General features: G+C 39.6%; 1 protein-coding gene across 5 annotated transcripts in view; it reads right to left on the reverse strand.

Annotated features, from left to right (window-relative positions):
* Positions 1–573: 573 nt before the first annotated feature.
* The window catches only part of LOC106089600 (kinesin heavy chain), a 41537-nt gene continuing 20346 nt past the window's right edge, over positions 574–21764 (reverse strand). For all 5 annotated transcript variants that reach the window (XM_013255497.2, XM_013255495.2, XM_013255493.2 and 2 more), the window contains exons 3-5: positions 7043–7502; positions 5099–6978; positions 574–1286 (exon numbers count right to left, since the gene is read on the reverse strand). In XM_013255497.2, coding sequence (XP_013110951.1) covers positions 846–1286; positions 5099–6978; positions 7043–7502 — 2781 coding nt within the window. In that variant the 3' untranslated portion in view covers positions 574–845. The remainder of the gene's footprint in view (positions 1287–5098; positions 6979–7042; positions 7503–21764) is intronic.

Consider the following 21764-nt stretch of genomic DNA (forward strand, 5'->3'; position numbering starts at 1 on the left):
ATTAATTATTAAATAATAATTATAGTTTGTTTTTTTCTTCTTGTGTGAATTGCAAAATGTTTTTCATCTTATTTTGATTACATTATGTTTTGTTTTTAAATAGTTTTTCTTTTTTTTCTTTGTTTCTAAATTAAATTTATATCTTCAATTGTAGTTTTTTTCTTTAAATTTTCTTTATCAATAAATAATTTAAATATTTTTTTTTTGATTTTTTTTAGTTTTTGTATAAAAAGACATCATCATTATCTGGGAGTTTTTCTTTCTTTTTTTTTCTTGTTTGCTTTGCTTAGAGCAGCTTTAACTAAATTATATAAATGAGGAGACTTGAATAGAATGCACGAGTGTGTGTGTATGGGTGTGTGTGTATTTGTTGGGTGGGTAGGAAATAGACCGAGGGACTAATAAAGGCGATTAACGAACCATAAAAATTTATGTCAAATTTTACAAGGATTTAAAATAAACAAAATTTTAATGTTCGTTGCTAGAAAAACAAGGGAAAATATGGGGAGAGAGAGACAGAGAGCGCGCACACAACCGACGGGCGCACCTTGAAATGGACATCTTGTATTTCTAACAGAATTAAAAAAAAAACACCGTTTGCAACTACAAAATTGTTATCATTTCTATTCATATTTATATATAATTTAGAGGGTGTTTGGTTGATTGGGTTTTTTCTTTAACTTTCTCTTCGTAATAAATTTGTTGCTTAGGAAATAAAAAAAAAAAAGTTATTAAGAGGAAATTATAAAAAAAAGAAAAAAAGAAAATCATAATAATAATAATCGTAATTATAATTATAATAGTTTTAGATTAATATTAACTGTAAAAATTACAAAGTAATCTTTTTACGAACTAACAGCACTTGCTTGAGGCATTTGTGTGGGATTAGCGCCGGCACCACCACCACGAATGGCAATTGCACCCTGACCAGCACGTATGGGTTTAGCAATTTGCGCCTGGGGACCGCGACGGCCCAAGTGTTTTTGTCGCACGGCTTCCTTGATGCGATCCACTTCGTATTGATAGCGTTTGCGGTCACGCATAGCACCTTCTTTGGCTTCTTTTAGCGCTGTCTCCAATGCTTTGACACGCTCCATGGTGGTGCGCAAACGTTTCTCCAATTTGGGCAATTCACAGCGTAAATCGGCATTGTCGCGCACCAATTGTTTGTGCACTTTGGTTAGTTGGTCCAGATTGTTCTCAAGGAAAGATATTTTTTGTTTTTGGGCCAAAGAGCCACCGTCCTCTTCACTGTCCTCATTCAGCACGGTCTTCTTGATGCGGGCCTAAAATGAAAAGGGAAGAATTATAAATGTTTGTAGAATTGAAGGTCAGGTTTTTTGTGAGTTGTAGGCTAAGAAATAATAACAACGAACATGACTTGCTCCATGTAAATATCTACGCAGCTCTCTTATGTAGATAGATGACAAGCGATAAAAACATTCGATAACTCACTTTCGGTTTTATTTATAAGACCTAACCTTGATTTGTATACCCTCCACCATTTGGTCATTCTGTTTGTAACACCTCGAAATATGCGTCTGGGATCCCATAAAGTATATATATTCTTGATCGTCATGTCATTTGAAGTCGATCTAGCCATGCCCGGCCGTCTGTCTGTCGAAAGCACGCTGACTTTCGAAGGAGTAATGCTAACCGCTTGAAATTTTGCACAAATACTTTTTATTAGTGTAAGTCGGTTAGAATTGTAAATGGGCCAAATCGGTCCTTGTTTTGATATAGCTGCCATATAAACCGGTCTTGGGTTTTGACTTCTTGAGCCTCTAGAGGACGTAATTCTCGTCCAATTTAACTTAAATTTTGCACGTGTCGTTTTGGTATCACTTTCAACAACTACGTTAGATATGGTTCAAATCGGTTCATGTTTTGATATAGCTGCCATATAAACCGATCTTGGGTCTTGACTTCTTGAGCCTCTAGAGGGCGCAATTCTCGTCCGATTTGACTGAAAATTTGCACGTAGTGTTTTGGTATCACTTCCAATAACTGTGTTAAATATGATTCAAATCGGTTAATAATTTGGTATAGCTGTCATATAACCGATGTTGGATCTTGACTTCATGAGCCAATAGAGGGCGCAATTCTCTCCCGATTTGGCTGAAATTTCGCAATTTCCAACAACTGTGCTAAGTATGGCGCAAATCGGTACATAACCTGATATAGCTGTCATATAAATCGAACAGAGATCTTGACTTCTGGAGACTCTAGAGCCTCTAGAGGGCGCAATTTCCTTTCCGATTTGGTAGAAATTTTGTACAACGGCTTCTCTCATGAGCTTCAACATACGTGTTCAATATGGTCTGAATCCTTAACCTCATGGCAGTGGTCGCTGCAATTTGTCTAGCCACAATGTCTAGAGGCATAAGATGTAGGATTAAATTCAGTGCATCAGGTGGTGTCGTCCTCAATGCGGCTGTGATGCACAAGCAAGCCATCCTTTGGATCCGGTTAGGTATTAAGCAGTAGGTGGACTTTTGAAGCGGCGTACACCAACTGCAGTATAAACCGAATGCATGACACGTGATCTAAGTCCCCACCATTTGCCAATGGCTCTCTTGCAGGTGTATAGGACAAAATTTTCCTTTCTTGCCCTTTCCAAAATGCGGGATTTGAAATACAATTTCATGTTCAGCAACACCCAGGTATTTTACGCTTCCTGTAAATGGAACATTCTCTTCTCCCAAGGAGACAGGTTCCACTGTTGGCAACTTGTATCTCCTGAACTTCCACATGGTAAGTCAATCCAAGACCGTGCCACCAGCAGCAGTGCCTCACACTCGACCTCAAGTGTCATCTCAGGTATCCGTTCGGAAACCTCTTCCATTCCTGTATGTCTGAGGGTCGGTTATCTAGAATAGTCTCCAATGCCCTAGTAGGCGTGATCTTCATTCCCCCCCTATACAAGGACAACAATTTCTCTGAACCTGATGTATTATCCTTACGTTGCACTTCCTCTCCATCGCAGTCCACCAAAGTTCTGGGCCTAAGTAAGTATAGTCTCATCACGCTCCTATAGAGCCAGTGGACTATCCTCAGATTCAGGCCCCATTTCGAGCCTACGACCCGTCTACATAGTGTCCAAAATCTGTGAGTACTCTCGGTACGCTTATGAATGTGACACTTCCAATTCAGTTTGTCCTGTCCAAGATCACTCCTAAGCATTTGACCTTATCAGATATTGAAATCTTTTTGTTAAGAAAACGTGGTGCGGCAAATTGGTTCACCTTCGTCTTTCTCGGGAACAGGCAGACTTTAGACTTGAACAGGCAGACTGGATTGAAATTGGGGCCCCTAGGTCTGGCCCAGTCGTATGCCATCTCAAAGACCTTTTCAGCCTTTTTGCATAGCTGATTCGGATCCTTACCCCTTAGAAGTAATAGGTAATTTTTTAGCTATTATCTTTTTTGGTTTAAACAGCTCACGCACGTTTCGTGATTTGTTTCACCGTCAAACATCTGCAGTTTGATCTATATTTTAACCATGAATCGTTTTACAAACGAACAACGCTTGCAAATTTTTTAATTTTATTATCAAAATGCGTGCTCAGTTAAGATAGTTCATCGCGCGCTTCTTCCATTTTATGGTCAGAGCTCATTTTTCTTGAACTTGTATGACATGTGGTTTCAACAAGACGGTGCCACATGCCATACAAAACGCGTAACAATGGACTTTTGAGAGGCGAGTTTGGTGAACACTTTATTTCACGTTCGGGGCCGGTTTTTTATAATGCTCATCCATAGGAGTAGCGATAAAATAGCACCCTGTGCCGTGACCTGTGCCACTTTCTCCCTTATCTTTATGTTAATGGGCTCACAATTTATGTTCCTAGGCATATGGTTTATCCAGTCTCTAAGGACCCGGTCCACACGGTACTGTTAAAGCCACCTTGATGAAAATGCATAACGCCAATGTATACGTCTTGGCATCAAATGATTCTTCTATTGCACAACCTCGTGCATGGCAGATTCCACCGACCTTCCCTTGACATGCTTTTGTATTTGAGCAGTTCGATGGATGTCCTACACTTTATCATAGTATCCACATTATATTCCATGGTTTTGTGTAGAAAGGACGCAAGGATTATAGGTCTGTTGGTCTTTGGTGTCCCATAGCTTGCCTTGCCGGGCTATGCCTCCTGATAGACTTTCGGTGTATATGCTGCACGCTGTGAAAGTAACGCTTTGCTTGTTAGTGAAAGTGTTGCGCTTTGTTTGCTCGGCTCTTGCTTAAATGCTGAGTGCCTCGTTATGACAGGGAGAGTTATTGGCGCATTTAAATAACCAATAGCTAGATGTTCCCGCGGCGATCGGTCCAAGGGAGAGGAACGAGCTTGCCCACCTATGGAGCTTGACGAGGATAGCTACCTCCACATATAAAAATGTGGCCATATTCGTTTCGAACGTTTCATATTCGTTTCTGTTATTCTTTAAAGGTCTTGACGAAGCATAAAAAAATGTTTCCGTACATGAGTACACCTCTGTATGCAGACAAGGAAGCACTATCTAACACCAGCGCTCCATTGAAATGCTTATGAATTTTTTATGAATTTTTCTTGCTGTATATATATATATATATACAGGGTGGCTGATGAAAGCCGCTACCAAAAAAAAATGTAATAACTTTTTTTCTATTTAATAATAATAATTTAATAATTAATTTAATTAATTAATTAATTAATTTAATTAATAATAATTTAATAATTAATTTAATAATTTAATTTAACATGAATAAAAGAAAAATGTATTCCATACACCGAAAAAAAAATGTAGCAATATTCATCATTGTAGCAATATTCATCAGCCACCCTGTATATATAAAGATATTTGCAAGCTAATATATGGTTGAAAGATCTGAACTAAAAGATCCTATAGCTTAACTGTAACATAATTGGTTATCTCTACATTTTGTTAGTTTTTGGGTTTATAAAGTCCAACTTTTCAAAAATTGTCCCATAGAATCTACCCACGTGAACTTACATACCAAGTTTGAAGCCTTAAAACATTAGGCTCAAACATATGGTTATTTGATGTCATACTTGGCCCCAATAAATGTCAACAATATTTTTTGTAAAACTCACCTGCAGATCTTGCACAAATAATTTTCTCAAATTGTGCAATGTTTGCAATTCCTTTGCCACCGTATCCTCTAAACCCTTGAGATCTTTGCGAGCCTGTTCACGCCTCTCATTGGTGAGTATTATTTCCTGTAATTTATTGGATTTTTCAGCCTCTTCTTGTTTCAACTTCTCGTAGTCGGTTGCCATTTGCTGGTGGGCCAAAATCAGCTTTTGATGCACATCCTTCATTTCCTCCATTTCATGTTGCTTGGCAATGATTTCATCGCGCAATTCCGACACTTGTTTTGTGTGCGCTTCGCGCAACTCATCCATTTGCGAATCGAACATGGAGCGGAGTTCTTCGGCTCTTTGTTTCTCTTCGGCATTAACGGCCGACACGTGTTCGGCAGCCTTAAGTTTGGCGCATTCTTCGCGCAACGAGTCGATTTGTTCTTCCAAGTTTCGCTTCTTATTTTCCGCCTCGCGCATGGATTCCTGAAGGGATTTCATGCGAGCCTCATGCTGGGAAATAAGCAAACGATATTCACCCATATCTTTTTCGTATTCCGATAGTTTCTTGTTGGAATCGATTTGCTGGGTTTCCATGTTGGTGCAACGTTGAGCCATATTCTTGGCCTCCGTCTTCATCTTGCTAATGTACAGACGGGCCATGGTGAAGTCCTCCTCCACCTTGCCGCTGTCACCAGCACTAGGTATGCTATTCATCTTCATATCAATGGAAGAATCAACCGACGATAAGGCTTGGCCAACTTCAGCCAAATCTCTCAACAGATTGGACAACATTTCGTTGATGCGTTTCTTTTGATGTGACGACATATCGCGCAATTGCTGCAATTCCGTTGTGGTGGTGTTAAGCAACGTCTGCTTCTGCTGCAACTCTTCGTTGAGGCTGTCCATGTCCTTGTTCTTAGTATCTATTTCTTGAGATTTTTGATCATAATTAACAGCCAATTCTTCCAAAGCCTGTAAAACTTCTTTGACCTCTTCCTTGGCGGATTCATTCTCTTGCTGTATGCGAGCCATTTCCGACTGCAAGGCTTCGTACTCACGTCTTGCATTGGCAATGAGCTCTTCCTGCTCGACAATTTGTTCCTTGAGATTTTCAACATACTGGCTTTGTTGGTTGATTTCCTCATCCTTTTCGTCCAATTGTTGATACAATCGCTCACGCTCTGCCTCCAAACGGGAGCGTTCGTCGCCACTTATAGAGCCCAACATGAGACCGGCAGCCGGTGTGGCTGGCATAGGAGTGGTTGAGTTCGGCGCCGGAGCAGCCTCAACTTCCAAATTGGGTGTGCTGGCCTCCATAAGCTCATCCACATTGATTTGTTCGTCGGCATTGACAGTTTCACCTGCACGCCAGCGTGCCAATTCCAACTCCAACTTCTCAACCTTACCCTTGAGACGAGCGTTCTTTTCCTTCTCCTTTTCGTAGCGGCGTTTCCATTCTTCGGCGGTCAATTCCTCATTGACACACACAACATTCTTCACAGTCTTGGCGCGACGACCGAAATCGAGAGTAGATTTGGTCTCAGACTCGTTAAAACTGGCAGGAGAACAACAAATGACAATGGTTGTGCGTGCATTACCACCCAAAGACTCTTGAAGAATACGCGTCAGTTTAGAGTCACGATAGGGTATGTGCGTTTTGTTGCCATCGGCCAGGGCAGAGATGACATTACCCAAAGCCGACAACGACTTGTTAATGTTTTTGGCTTCGTCCAGGACCGTACCTTCGGCACCAGTTTTAGAAACTTTTTCGGAACCAGCCAAATCGACCAAGTACAATTTACCCGACAATTTCTTTTGATTCTCCAGATTCTCTTGTTTGACATTAATCAAAAATACTGAATGGGAACGTGATGAATGCTCGTTCATGTCTGAAATATAAGAACATTTTTATTCGCATACCCTTTGGTGGGAGCAATCGAATGTACAACTCACTTGTTACCGCAATGTGACGATTCGATTTGCCCTCCTCGATGACTTCGAACACATCTTCCGGCGATGATACAAATCTCTCCGTAGCACCCTTTACATACGGCACACGATTTTTGTCCTCATGCACACTCAAATTAATTTTGGACACATCCAATAAATCACGAATCTTGTCCATATAGATTTCATAGTACGAAACCTTAATATGAAATTCCAAATTCATTTCCATCGTGTAGATGTGATTGAAAATGTCATTCACGATACGTGGAATGATGCCCTGTTTGCCCGAATCACCAATGACACCCTCCATGGTATGTGTTTTACCCGAAGAGGTTTGACCATAGGCAAAAATCGTTCCATTATAACCGGCCAAGACATCAGTGACAATGGATTTAGCCGCTTCATTGTACACTTTTTCTTGCGATGCATTCGGTTTGAAGACTTTGTCGAAAAGATACACTTTACCCTGAAAAATAAGAGAGAGAGAGGGAAAGAAAAAGAGAATTAGTAGGTGATATAAGATGATTGTTAAGATATAAAATCGTTTTTCTTTATATTTATTTTATTATACCCACCACCATAGGATGGGGGTATACTAATCTACTCACTCCGTTTGTGACACCTCGAAATATTCGTCAAAGACCCCATAAAGTTTAAATATTCTTGATCATCTTGACATTTTAAGTCGATCTACCCATGTCCATCCGTCTGTCTGTCGAAAGCACTCTAACTTTCGAAGGAGTAAAACTAGCCGCTTGAAATTTTGCAAAAAAAAACTTCTGTAGGTAGGTTGCGATTGTAAGTGGGCCATATCGGTCTATGTTTTGATATAGCTGACATAAACCGATCTTGGATTTTGACTTCTTGAGCCACTTGAGAGCGCAATTCTTATCCGATTTGGCTGAAATTTGGCACAAGGGGTTTTGTTATGACTTTCAACAACTGTGCTAAGTATGATTTAAATCGGTTCATAAACTGATAAAGCTATCATATAAACCGATCTTGGATCTTGACTTCTTAAGCCTCTAGAGGACCTATTATTATCCAATTTGGCTGAAATTTTGTACAACGTCTTCTTGCATGACCTTCAACATACGTGTCAAATATGATCTGAATCGGTCTTTAGCCTCATACAGCTCCCATATAAACCGATTTCCCTTGTTTACTTCTTGGGGCCTTAAGGACACAATTCTTATTCGAATTGGCTGAAATTTTACACAATGACTTCTACTATGGTCTCCAACATTCAGTTCGATTATGGTCCGAATCGGACCATAACTTGTTTTTGATGTTGAAAGTTGATGCCTTTCTATATGCCAGCTTTGCATTCACTTGCGGGACATAACAAATCAATCTAAGGCACTGTTCCCTATTCTAATCTGTCTTACACCAGATATCCCATCGAAGCAAGTGAAGGCTCACCAGCTACACCAGGGGTATGAAAAGTGTGAAGCCATGACTATGACAACTTTATAAATTATCAGAGAACTATTTAAAGTGGAGTATGTTATGCCATACCCAATTCTTGACTCTGGCTTTGTCGTCCTTGGAGAAGAAAACTTTGTGCAGCGAACACCTACTGACAAAAGTTTTGCACACAAAAATGATCGAAATCCTTAAACCCAAGTGAGCCAAGTTTTTAAGGATTTTTCGTGGTAAGATTCGTAAAATAGAAAGGAGCCTTCACATGCGATTAACCAAGAGGTCGATCATCCGCTATGGAATCTTCCTTGCTAAAAATTCTTCGATCATTCAGTTCGTGTCAAAAGAGAAATTAGCTTAAAAATAGATCACTAATGGAAAACAAAATATATGGGCGGAGCCGACATCTCCTTAGAGAGATGTTTTTTCATGACATAGGGTATAACTAACTGAAAACTTTTCTGATGTTCTCGCCAGAATTCAAACCCAGGCGTTCAGTGTCATAGGCGGACATCATTACTAATCTATGCGATGGCTTTACAAATGTGGTGAATTTCCGAACATTGTGAGTAATTTTCCATTTCAAGTGATGGTACCCACAGCTGGTGTCAAAGTAAATGCGACTTATTATCGCCAAAACATTTTGAAAGATGCTTTGGAGCATTGGAGACGCAAACATTGCGGTGGTATACCAAGGGCGTAACAACATGAATCGGCAACGTCACATAAAGCATGTGTAAACAAAGAAAGGCTAAAAAAATCATGTTCCACAGTTATTTCGTCCACACAGCGGCTGTCCAATTCACCGAAGGCCAATGCGATGGGCCATTTCAGAAGGCAATGTAAGGCTTAACAAGTCAAAGTGTGCTAAAATCGTCCGCTCCGAATCTTATATACCCCTCCAATATCCGAAAACACGAAAACCTGGAAGGAATGGAAGAGGTTTCCGATCGCATCCTGAGACGACACTAGGGGACGGGTGCGAGACCCTAATGTAAGCGGCACATTCATGGATTGACGGAACTCTGGGTTTGGAGTGCAAGAAGGATATTAACGCCTTCTCTAAGAATGGCACAATCCGCAACGTTTGGGTGCCGGGTCATAGGGAGAAAGAAAGAGCATACTATTTGGCAGTGAAGACTAGAGGACTGCCGTCAACCAACTTGTTTAACCCGAAGTCTTTTGGGTGGCCCATTGGGCTGGTTTCAGAGAGTACACCAATCGCCGCTTCAGTGAACTCGAACCCCCCTCGGAATCCTAAGACATCATTAACGCAGCAGCTGCTCGCTTTATACCAGCCGGTGGAATACCCCAAATGCGGCCCAATTTCCCGGCGCAGGCTGTGGTACTCGTAGACGAGCGTAATGGGATTCGTTGTTCAGACCCCACTAACCCCAGAATGAGCGAACTGAATATGGAAACATAAGCGAACATAGGCGGAATTTGTGGCTGGGACACTTGGAGCAGTGTAACTAAGAACCCGGTTTAGGCAAGCTGTAGCCTACTGCTAAGTCACTCTCGAACCCCGGTAGACGGTATGACAGGATCTTGGTCACTTTTGGCGACGCAACCGTGACTGATCCGAAGAGATGCGCCAGGTTGTTCAACCGTCAATTTATTGTGCATCCCCTCAATTTATTGTGACAGGGCAAGGAGGAGAGCCATTCGCCGTATTCGTGATCTTCGAGCCGATGGACAGACATCACAATTTGACGTGGGCGAAGTTACGAATGTCATCCGTGGCGCGAAATCATCCAAGGCGTTGGGCCCCGACGGAATCTCTACACTGATACTGTAAAATCTGGATTTACATGGAGTTGAGTACCTTACTACTGTCCTCAATCTGTCTTTGAACACTCTTAAGGTTCCTGATGTCTGGAAAATGGGCAGAGTGATGCCGCTACTGAAGCCTGGAAATGATCTGAGTTTGGGGGAGTCGTACAGCAATCTCCCTTCTCTCACTAGAAGCAAAGACACTTGAGGCATTACTCCTCCTGAGCCTCGTAGGAGAATTTCCATACGCCGAGCATCAACATGGATTTCGAAACACAATAACTGCTTTACATGCCATGACACAGCACACATTTGCCGTGGCTTCAATCAGCCCAGGCCATGTGATAAGACGATCCTTGTGGTACTGGGCCTATCGAAGGCATTCGACATGGTCAGCCATGCCTATTTGAGGACATCACCAACACGTCCCTACAGTCATGCCTGAAACGCTGCGTCGCGAATTATCTGTGTGGTCGCCAGTCATTTGTGGAATTAAGGGATAAGAAGTCGAAGCACCGTAGAGTGAAACTTGGAGGTCCCCAAGGTGGAGTGATATCTCCGGCACTGTTTAAGCTCTACCTATCCTCCATTGGGTGGAGGTGGAGGAGGGGTGGCCCTCCAGACGGCATGGCAACAGGCCCCAACCCCTTCCAGACAATAATGGCAACAGGCCGCCCATTTATAGACATCTGCCATAGGTTGAACGTCTACCTCAGCGAGAAATGCTGCAAGAAATCTGAAGATATTTGCCGCCAAATCTTCAGCCACATTGTTCACTACAAATACGCGTGAGGTGAGTGCCGAGCTGACTGTGATGGTCGGTGCAAAAATGATTCCGACCATCAAGTATTCCAAAATACTTGGCGTCACATTTGACAGCTTTTACATATACTCCCCACACGCCACAGCCATTTGCGATAAAGTTAAAACTAGAAACAAGGTCCTCAAGTCACTTGGCGGCAGCTCTTGGGGTACAGACAAAGAAACCTTTTTGCCCACGTACAAAGCAGTTGGCCGGTCTGTGGTAAGTTATACAGCGCCAGTGTGGTCTCGTGAGCTCTGCGACACACAGTGGAATAATATTCAGATCTGTGCTACCCTCCAAACTGCAAAGGGCTGTCTCCTCAGTTCTCATGTGGACCACCTTCATCAGGAGACAAAGAATCTACCAGTGCGAATACATAACTACATGCTGTCTAAGCAATACCCTTTGGGCTGTTATTGCAGAGACCATCCAAATCATCATCTTGTGGATAGATATCCACCTCCCAGAAGCCTTAAAGTGGATCTACATGATCTAGAGCGTGAGGTTCAGCGCTATAAAAGAGAACCTCTATATCAAGCAGGTCTAGACAACATTCATGCAGATAGGGTAAGAGATGCGGTAAATAGCTACCGGGTGAATGTAGTCCTTGGAGAACAACCGCCTCCCATTGCACCTGAAGAAATTGACCTCCCCCGGCAAACCAGAGTAGTTCTGGCTCAATTGCGTTTCGGCAGATGCCACCGCCTCATCTCCTACAGAGCAAGGATTGATGCCGACGTGCAAGATGTATGTCCCGATTGTGACCAGGGACCATACCATACACGTCACCTGTTTAACTTCTCAGCTAAACCCACGCACCCAAAAAATATAATCGGGAGATTAATTTATATGGGAGCTATATCAGGTTATGGACTGATTCAGACCATATTTGGCATAATTGTTGGAAGTCAAAATACTTCATGCAAAATTTCAACTAAGTCGGATAATAATTGCACACTCTAGAGGCTCAAGAAGTCAAGGATCAAGATCGGTATACGGCAGCTATAACAAAGCATGGACCGATATGGCCGATTTACAATCCCAAACGACTTACACTAATAGGATGTATTTGTGCAAAATATCAAGCGCCTAGCTTTATTCCTTTGTAAGTTGAAGTGTGCTTTCGAGAGACGGATGCACATGGCTAAATCGACTTTGTTGCGTCTCAGAACAAAATATTGATGTGTTACAAACGGAATGACGAAATTCGTATATCCCCATCCTATGGTGGAGGGTATAAAAATATGCTGGAAGCTGAAGAAGGCCGCTGTACGGAAACATAAATCGTTTTTTGACGGAATCAGAGCAATAGTCAAGGCAAAAGGTAGTCATATCGAAAGCAAAAGTAAATGGACTTTGAAATTTAGATAAGTTCCACACATTTATATTTTCACACAAAAAAAATGTGGTCGTTTGAATTAGCAACACTTATCAGCTGACCCGTAGAACCCACATCCCCTTATTTTTTAACAAACAAAAAAATATTACGGACACTAGCGGCACGCAGAGGTTATGAAATCCGTCTATAACACTGAACGCATGGGTTCGAACTCTGGCGAGAATAGTAACAAATTTCAGCTGTAGTTATACACTTCCTCATGCTGACGACTTTTTTAAGGTATTCAGCCCTGCAAAACGTCTCTACTAAATATTGTTGCATACCTGCCATTCAGGCTAGGCCATAAAAAAGATGTCCTTTATAATTGAGCACTCATTGATATCAGACAAGTATGCCTTCTATTGCTTTATGGAATGTGCATGGGCAAATTTTTTATTACGGCGACGAAGTTGATGGCTACATATGCCTCATCACGGTTTCGAAGGTTCTTAGATAGGACTAGAAAGTTCACATTCGTATTTGTGTGTGCAACGTTTAACTTTATTCTATGTGAGCAGCAACATCACTCTGCATATGATGCTGGCAGCGATTTACAATTGCACCGGTAGAAGGAATAATTAAATCAACATACATATTAAGGGCATTTAATTGCCATTTATTTTTCTTCTTGTGATGCTTCATTATTCCACGTGATTGAATGGCCATTGATTGTGAATGTTTTTCCTTTTTCGTGTTCTTTTTTAATGTTGCAGTTGCGGCATCAACTAATTTGGATTTGTGTCAAAGACTATTTAGACCAAGGTAAAGTGACATCGGCTATAGGCACCGCCTGTTGGAAATCATGTTTGAAACTATGTTTACCATGAACTGTTAAGGAATGTCATACCACATCACATCATACAAAATTCCATCCCGATGTGAATACATGTAAACATTGCAATCATACCTAGGGGATTGATGTTGTTGTTGTTTTTGTTGTGGTAACCATTTTCATGTGGAGGTGGCGATCCTCGTAAAACTCCCGTAGATGAGCAAGCTCGTTCCAGTCCAAAGCACCGATCGCCGCAGGAACAGAGTGGTCATTGGTTATTTAAAAGCGCCAATAACTCGCCTTCTCATATCGAGCATCATAGGCACTCAGTATTTGTGCAAGAGCCGGTGCCACCCAAACTCTCACTGAGACTCACAGCTCGATACCGCTGATTGTCCGCCACTGCCGTTGCAGCTACTCAGTATGGAGCATATCACTATCCGCAACCTGTGTACGCGCTCGGTAGCTCGCAGCTAAGCTTTTCTTGACAGCAAAGAACAGCACACAAATCGGACCTTAAAGTTCAAAGTGTCAATCGGTTCATATGGGAACTGTATCAGATTATATACCGATTTGGATATTACTTGACGTGATTTTTGGAAGCATTATGTGGTCAATACCCTATATCGAGAGATCGGTCTATATGACAGCTATAACCAAATATGATTCACACTCAATCCCATGGCAGCTGGTTGTACGTACCGGATTGACGCGATGGAATCCTTCACCGGCAAGGGCTGCCGCCTCGGTGTACAACACACTGCTACAACAACATGATCCACACTTATCAAGAATGGGTAGGATTTTACCAAAAATCACTGAGCCAAATTTCATTGAAATCGGATGAAAAATACTTCTGTTATAAGCTCAATACACTATATCGGAAGATCGGTTTATATGGCAGCTACATCCAAATATGATCCAATCTAGAACACATTCAAAAAATATCAGAACTCAATGTGCCAAATTTCATCGAAATTGGATGAAAAATTCCCATTTTATAGGATCAATACACTATATCGGGAGATCGGTCTATATGGCAGCTATATCCAAACACGGTCCGATCTGGACCACATTTTACATGAATGGGTAGGAACTTACTTATTTCCAAAATTCTTGTTAATCTGAAATTTTAAAGAAAGATACCTCAATTTTGTTTTAGATAGCTACTGGGTGCAGGAACTGACACGTCGGCGGTGAAATTTGGTCATAAAGTCAGAGCTGAATTTTACACAGATTGCCAACACGGTGTAAATATATTTTGGAAGTTGTATGGCTTTGAACGCTGGACAACGGCAACTGTTTTGCTGCTGCTCCGTTTGCCCAGATTCACATTAACGACGAAAAATACCCAAGATAAGAGCTACCTTAGAAAAAAAAACTAGCTCAAGTTAGGAAAGAGGTATCGTAGTGAAATTGGCGTAAATAGACGACTGAAATCAGTTACAAGAAATTTTTTCGGTCATGTTTTGGGGAAAAATTGGCTTGTCGAAAATCGGCAATGTTTTATATCCCAAAAATCAAACGAAAAAATTTATAAAAATTCTTTGGAATTAGATTTCTGGAATTCGCTTTAATTTTTTGTTGCATTTGAGGGTTTCTATAAAAAAATAAATTTGTGGCAATAATCCTACTTTATATGACAGCAGGTCCTATTTGATGCCAAAATCATTAAATCCCTCTTTATTTCGCACCTCCATATAATCCCTTTTTATAATCATTTAAGCCAAATTTTGAAGTTCTAGCTCTACCCGTTCGCCTTGGCAAAGTTCACTTATTTCGTATCTTTTTTGGTACTTTTTTTGTTTCTAAATGTTCAAAAACGCTTTTTGCGTCCCAATTTATGTTGCCATAGTGTACCAAAATTCCAAAAATCAAAGATCTATCTCAATTAACAAACAAGGTACCAAAAAGTACAAATTTCGGTACTAAACGTACCATTTTCCCACTTACGGTACAATTTCGTGAAATTTTTGTCACCAAATTTTATTTTTCGAGACGCTCTTTAATTTGAGTCCAAAATCACAATTCTAGACAAAAATCAAAGATCTAGCTTAATTAACAAACAAGATACCAAAAAGTACCAAATGCGGTACTAAACGTACCATTTTCCCACTTACGATACAATTTCGTGAAATTTTTGTCACCAAATTTTATTTTTTCGAGACGCTCTTTTATTTCAGTCCAAAATCATAATTCTAGGCCCATGCGTACGAGCTGGGTAAAAAGCCATTTAGTACTTTTTAGTACGAATATCACAAAACCCCCTCTTATCGCGAGCCTACGACCAAAGACCCACATTCGTGCCTTGCATGACTCTAGCTTTAGCTTGCATGACTCTAGCTTTAGCCGTTTAGGCTGGGCGTTGATCAGTCAATCACGCGTCTCTTTTATATATAGAGATAAAATTTCATCAAAATCGGGCAATGAAATCGAGGAGCAGGCGTAATGGCTTAAAATTTTGTTTATTGTTTATTTATGAAAATTTGTCTATAGAAAAAATTTTAGGAAAATGTTGTTGGGGCAGATAAGCATAATAAAAAGACTTTAAAAATGTTTATGCAAAATTAAAATTTTGGTTATAACAATTAATCTCGAGCTTAGGTTGTTTTAGAGGGTTTTTCGCTGAAAGTTAGTCCTTTAAAAAAATTCATTAAAATGTAATCTTTAGAAAAAATTAATAAATTTTTTTTAAAAAATTTTGTCTTTAGAAAGAATTAATTTTTCAAGTTTTTTGCCTGTTAGGGCGAAGATCATTAAATTTTACAATCTTAGTTTGTTTCTCTTTCGAGACTAGCTCAATGATAGGAGATGCAAATGGAAAAGAAAAGCCAAAGATAGCACCACACACCAACCATTATGGGACGCGTTTCGTCTTTGGTTAGAAGACTTTTCAACCACATTAGGTGTGATGACTTCAAGGGCCGTGCGGCGTTGGTATGTTGTATTTGAATCGTATTAATAGCGAAACGCATCCATGATACAATTACCACATTAACCAAGCTCGACAACCCTGATTATCAGCTGTACTTTTCCCAATGCATGTATTTTTGTGTAATGACAAACATTCTGTGTGTGACAAATTACCCTTCTTCCGTACTACACATGATTTTGTGCATCTGTTGGAAGTTGTATTGATGGCTTCGAACGCTAAGACAACGGCAATGACTCTCGTTGTTGTTCCGTGTGCCCAGGTTCGAATCCTGGCCGGGCTCTGCCGAATTTTTAATTTTTCAAGTTTTTTGCCTTTTAGGGCGAAGACCATTAAATTTTACAATCTTTGTTTGTTTCTCTTTCGAGACGAGCTCAATGATCTTTGGCTTTCCTTTTCCATTTGCATCTCCGATCATTGAGCTCGTCTCGAAAGAGAAACAAACAAAGATTGTAAAATTAAATGATTGCAAAGCACTTGTGATATGATTGAAGTTCCCCTTCCACAGTTCCTTAATGGAATGTGGGAAATATAATAGCTCAAAATAGCATCGGAAGGATATCAACCATATCTTAACAATATGTAAAAGATAATCATTAATGGCTTTTGGCCATGGTAAAAGAAGGGTGGGTTGATACTTTATCCAAAAACATTTCTTCCCACAATTGTGTTTTTTTTTTGTTTTGTTATTGATTTTATCCTATCTGAAGTGTTTTTTTGTTGTTGCTTTCAACTTCATTCATAACCCATTTGTGATGATGCTTTCTACTCATTTTTCATTTTTTTTTATTGGATTCCTGTTGTTTTTCTTGAGTTACGTATGTTGTGTGGCTGTTTAGGGGAGTGTGGACGGTTAGTCGGATATGTCTATAATGTATACCTTCATTTTACCACAATGAGTCATGATTAGGTATCAATTTAATGCCTTCGGTGTAAACGCAATCAGACGTAAATATACATTTTGGCCTTGAAATCCTTAAAGGATTTGGTTCCCTAGCTATGAGTAATGGGGAAATATATTTATTTTTTGATTATTGCGCCATTTGTTTTGTAAGGAACAGTTGTACACACTTATATACACTAACTGTTTAACAAACTTACACAATAATACTAAAATTGTTTAGCAACATACCATAAACCATGGGTACCTTTTAATACGTGAAATGTTTTCAGAAATTTAGCTCAAGAAGAAGGTCTATTGATAAGGAATGTTTTGAGATCACACTTTGGTTCCATACATATTTTACCGTAAAATTCCAACTCACTCTATTTGGAATGAAGAAAAACGTAAAAAACTTGGATGCATACCAGCATTTATACTGCTATTAATCCACTTAAGTTAATTAAGCAGACGATTTGGCAGTGAAGGCCTGAGAACTGCCTTCAATAAACTTGGTTAACCCGATGAACCAACTTATGGGTGTGGCATAGAAAACAATTAAGGATTTTATAAGTAGCACGGAATTCCTAGCATCGATTTTCTTTTTCGAGGTTACTTTTTAGTTTTTAGAGCGCACAACAAGCCGATTACTGGATTAGGTATATGTCCTTAGTAGCATGGGGCGGATTAATATCCGAACCCTTTTTTCAATCTAACCTAACTTAACCAAATTTTTGGGAAAAAGCGGCTTATAATAGCTAATAATACCAGATTCGAGAAAAATCGAAGATTACATATTTATAATTATATAATTAAGCGAACGCATAGCTTTGTTCTGTTGTTAGAAGCGAATTGACGATATTAGCTAAGCTAATTTCGGATGGACGATTTCCTATATACCTTTCACTATGGATTAAGTTCTTTGAAGAATTCTTTTTAAAAGCAGAAACTCAATATCTTAGCCAAATATCGGCACGGGATAGCTGTGAGTACCACACAGGTCGGATCAGTGTGGAGTTCATTGCTGTTACGAGAAGCTTAGCTGCAAGCTACCGGGCTCGTCCACAGGTTGCGGATACGGTGTAGCTGTAACGGCAGTCGCGGACAATCAGTGGTTTCGAGCGAAGAGTATCAGTGAAAGGCCGGGCGTCTAGCGTTCGAAGTCATCGATACAACTTCCAACAGATGCACAGAATCATGTGTGCCACGGAAGTAGTGTAATTGTCACAGAAAAAAAAATCTTTCATTACACAAAAGCACATGCATTGCGAAAAAGTACAGCTAATAGACAGGGTTATCGAGCGTGGTTAATGTGGTGGAATTGTATTATAGAGGCGTTTTTCTCAATTAATACGATTCAAATACAACATACCAACGTACGGCCCTTGAAGCCATCATACCTAATATGTTGAAAAGTCTTCTAAGCAAAGACGAAACGCCTCCCATAGTGGCTGGTGTGTGTTGCCATCTCTGGCTTTCATTTTCTATTTGCAAAGAAAATCTCCGATCATTGAGCTCATCTCGAAAGAGAAAAAAATAATTTAGTTCTGAAATTAAAATTTTGGTGTCAGGTCAAACCGTGACGCACGCTACAGAAATTATTTTTTCAGTATATTGTAAAAATGTCATATTTTGTTTACTTGATTTGTAAAAAAAATTGTTTTTACACCCAAAAATAAGAAAAACAAGTAAAAGCGTGCTAAGTTCGGCCGGGCCGAAATCTTATATACCCTCCACCATGGATCGGATTTGTCGAGTTCTTTTCCCAGCATCTCTTCTTACGCAAAAAAAGGATAAAAGGAAAGATTTGCTCTGCTATTAGAGCGATATCAAGATTTGGTCCGGTTCGGACCACAATTAAATTATATGTTGGAGACCTGTGTAAAATGTCAGCCAATTCGAATAAGAATTGCGCGCTTTGGGAACTCAACAAGTAAAATAGAGAGACCGATTTATATATGGGAGCTGTATCAAGCTATAGACCGATTCAGACCATAATAAACAAGTATGTTGATGGCCATGAGAGGATCCGGATAATAATTGTGACCTCTAGAGTTCAAGATCCCAGTTCGTTTTATATGGCAGCTATATCAGGTTATGAACCGATTTGAACCTTATTTGGCAAAGTTGTTGAAAGTCATGATAAAATACGTTATGCTAATTTTAGCCAAATCGGATAATGATTGCGCCCTCTAGTGGCTTATGAAGTCAAGACCCCAAATAAGTTTATATGGCAGCTTTTTCAGGTTCTGGGCCGATTTGAACCATTCTTAATACAGTTGTTGGAAGTCATAACAAAACGCGTCGTGCAAAATTTCAATCCAATCGGAAAAGAATTGCGCCTTCTAGTAGCTCAAGAAGTCAAGTCCTCAGATAGGTTTATATGACAGCTATATCAGGTTATGAGCCAATTTGGACCGTACATGGCACAGTTATTGGAAGTTGTAGCGAAACACGTCGTGCAAAATTTGATTCCAATCGGATAAGAATTGCGTCCTTTAGAGGTTCCAGTAGTCAAAACCCAAGATCGGTTTATATGGCAGCTATATCAGGTTATGGACCAATTTGAACCATACTTGGCACAGATGTTGAATATCATAACAAAACACGTTGTGCAGAATTTCATTCCAATCGGATAAGAATAGCGCGCTCTTCAGGCCCAAGAAGTCAAGACCTCAGATCGGTTTATATGGCAGCTATATCAAAACATGGGCCGATATCGCCCATACTTAACCCAGCTGTTGGTTATCATAACAAAACACGTTGTGCAAAATTTCATTGCAATCGGATAATAATTGCGCCCTCTAGAGGCTCAAGAAGTCAAGACCTCAGATCGGTTTATATAGCAGCTATATCAAAACATGAACCGATATGGCCCATTTACAATCTCAACCGACCTACACTAATAAGAAGTATTTTTGCAAAATTTCAAGTGGTTATCTTTACTCCATCGAAAGTTAGCGTGCTTTTGACAGACAGACGGACGGACATGACTAGATCGACATAAAATGTCACGACGATCAAGATTATATATATTGGGTTGCCCAAAAAGTAATTGCGGATTTTTTAAAAGAAAGTAAATGCATTTTTAATAAAACTTAGAATGAACTTTAATCAAATATACTTTTTTACACTTTTTTCCTAAAGCAAGCTAAAAGTAACAGCTGATAACTGACAGAAGAAAGAATGCAATTACAGAGTCACAAGCTGTGAAAAAATTTGTCAACGCCGACTATATGAAAAATCCGCAATTACTTTTTGGGCAACCCAATACTTTATCGGGTCTCAGACGAATATTTCGAGTAGTTACAAAGAGAATGACGAAATTAGAATACCCCCATTCTATGGTGGAGGGTATAAAAAACATTTTTCGTGTCGCACACTACAACGCATGGACCTGACTTTGCATGTCTAAAATTTATGTTTATAAAATAATAAACTTATTTATTTTTTACTAAAACTGAAGACTATTAGGAGAATACAAATATCTAAATAGTTTGGTCCTTCTATGTTCACTTTACTGTAGTATTCGAACACATAAAAAATTAAATTTTTTTAATAGAATTTGGATATGATTTCTTTTTAAATATCACCCAAAGTCCACAGATTTATAAATATCAATTTCTACTCTAACATTGTGTTAACCAAAACATTCATTTGGATTTATTTGAAAATTTGGTGGTTGGTTAACAGTTTTTGGGATCTGACCATATACATTATTGGCCATCATGGTTCTTTAAATTGATCTAGCCCTCTTCGTTTTTCTGTCTGTCAAAAGCACTCCACCTAAATCGCTCTTCTGATTTGACTTCTTAAGCCAATAATGGACTTAGCCACAGCTTTTCTGGGACATATACAACATTTTTTTAAATATTTTGTTTAAACGAAACTCTACAATTTTACGACACCCTATATAAATCTCCTACAAAAAAATCGTAATTATAAACAAGATTATAATGTCAGCAACAGATCGTTGATTTTCAACCATAATAATAGTTCCGTTTGTAAATTTAGGTTAAATACCGCACTTTTTTTCGAATCTTTTGTTCTCGCTGCCCAAGCTGATTCTACCTTGTTCTCTGCGTATGTAAGTGGATACTTCTATCATTGTCAGAGAAATGCAGACTACAAGAACACTAAGAACAACAGCGACGACTACTACATGTTTGTTGTATGTGGCTACAACAACTTTAATGTTGGCCTTATGCCAAAAGCAATTTTATGCTTAAATCATTGAGAAACGAAAATAATAACCGAAATACTATACATCGTCGACCTACCAAAGAAGCAGCGAGCGAGTCAGCATGTTAGCTACGAGCTACCAGCTACCTGTCGAAAGAAAGTAATGATGGATGAAACACACGGCTGAAGCTTAGAAAACTTAATATGCAGTCATTTCTTTTTTCATTGGGAGCACCGACAAAAATAAACGTTGCTTTGTGAATAGATGAACAGTGGCTTTAAAGGCAAGTGAGAAGGAAATATTATAAGGGAATCTAATTCGATGAAATAAAACTTTGACTAAACTTGCCATAAAATTTAAATTTCCTATGAAAGTCTAATTTTGATAGATTCATTTTGAGGTCCAGTATCTTTACCTATATTATAGACACTGCCAACAACTAAATGTGTCCTCCTCTCTATATGTCGAACGTTCTGCCCATCCCCAATAAATGTGGAGCGAACAACCCTGCGAATTACCGGCCAATTGCGATATGCTCCGCGCTCTCCAAGGTTATGGAGAGTATGGTTAACCATCATCTTGT

This window comes from Stomoxys calcitrans, chromosome 5 (genome assembly GCF_963082655.1).
Source record: "Stomoxys calcitrans chromosome 5, idStoCalc2.1, whole genome shotgun sequence".
Classification (NCBI taxonomy): domain Eukaryota; kingdom Metazoa; phylum Arthropoda; class Insecta; order Diptera; family Muscidae; genus Stomoxys; species Stomoxys calcitrans.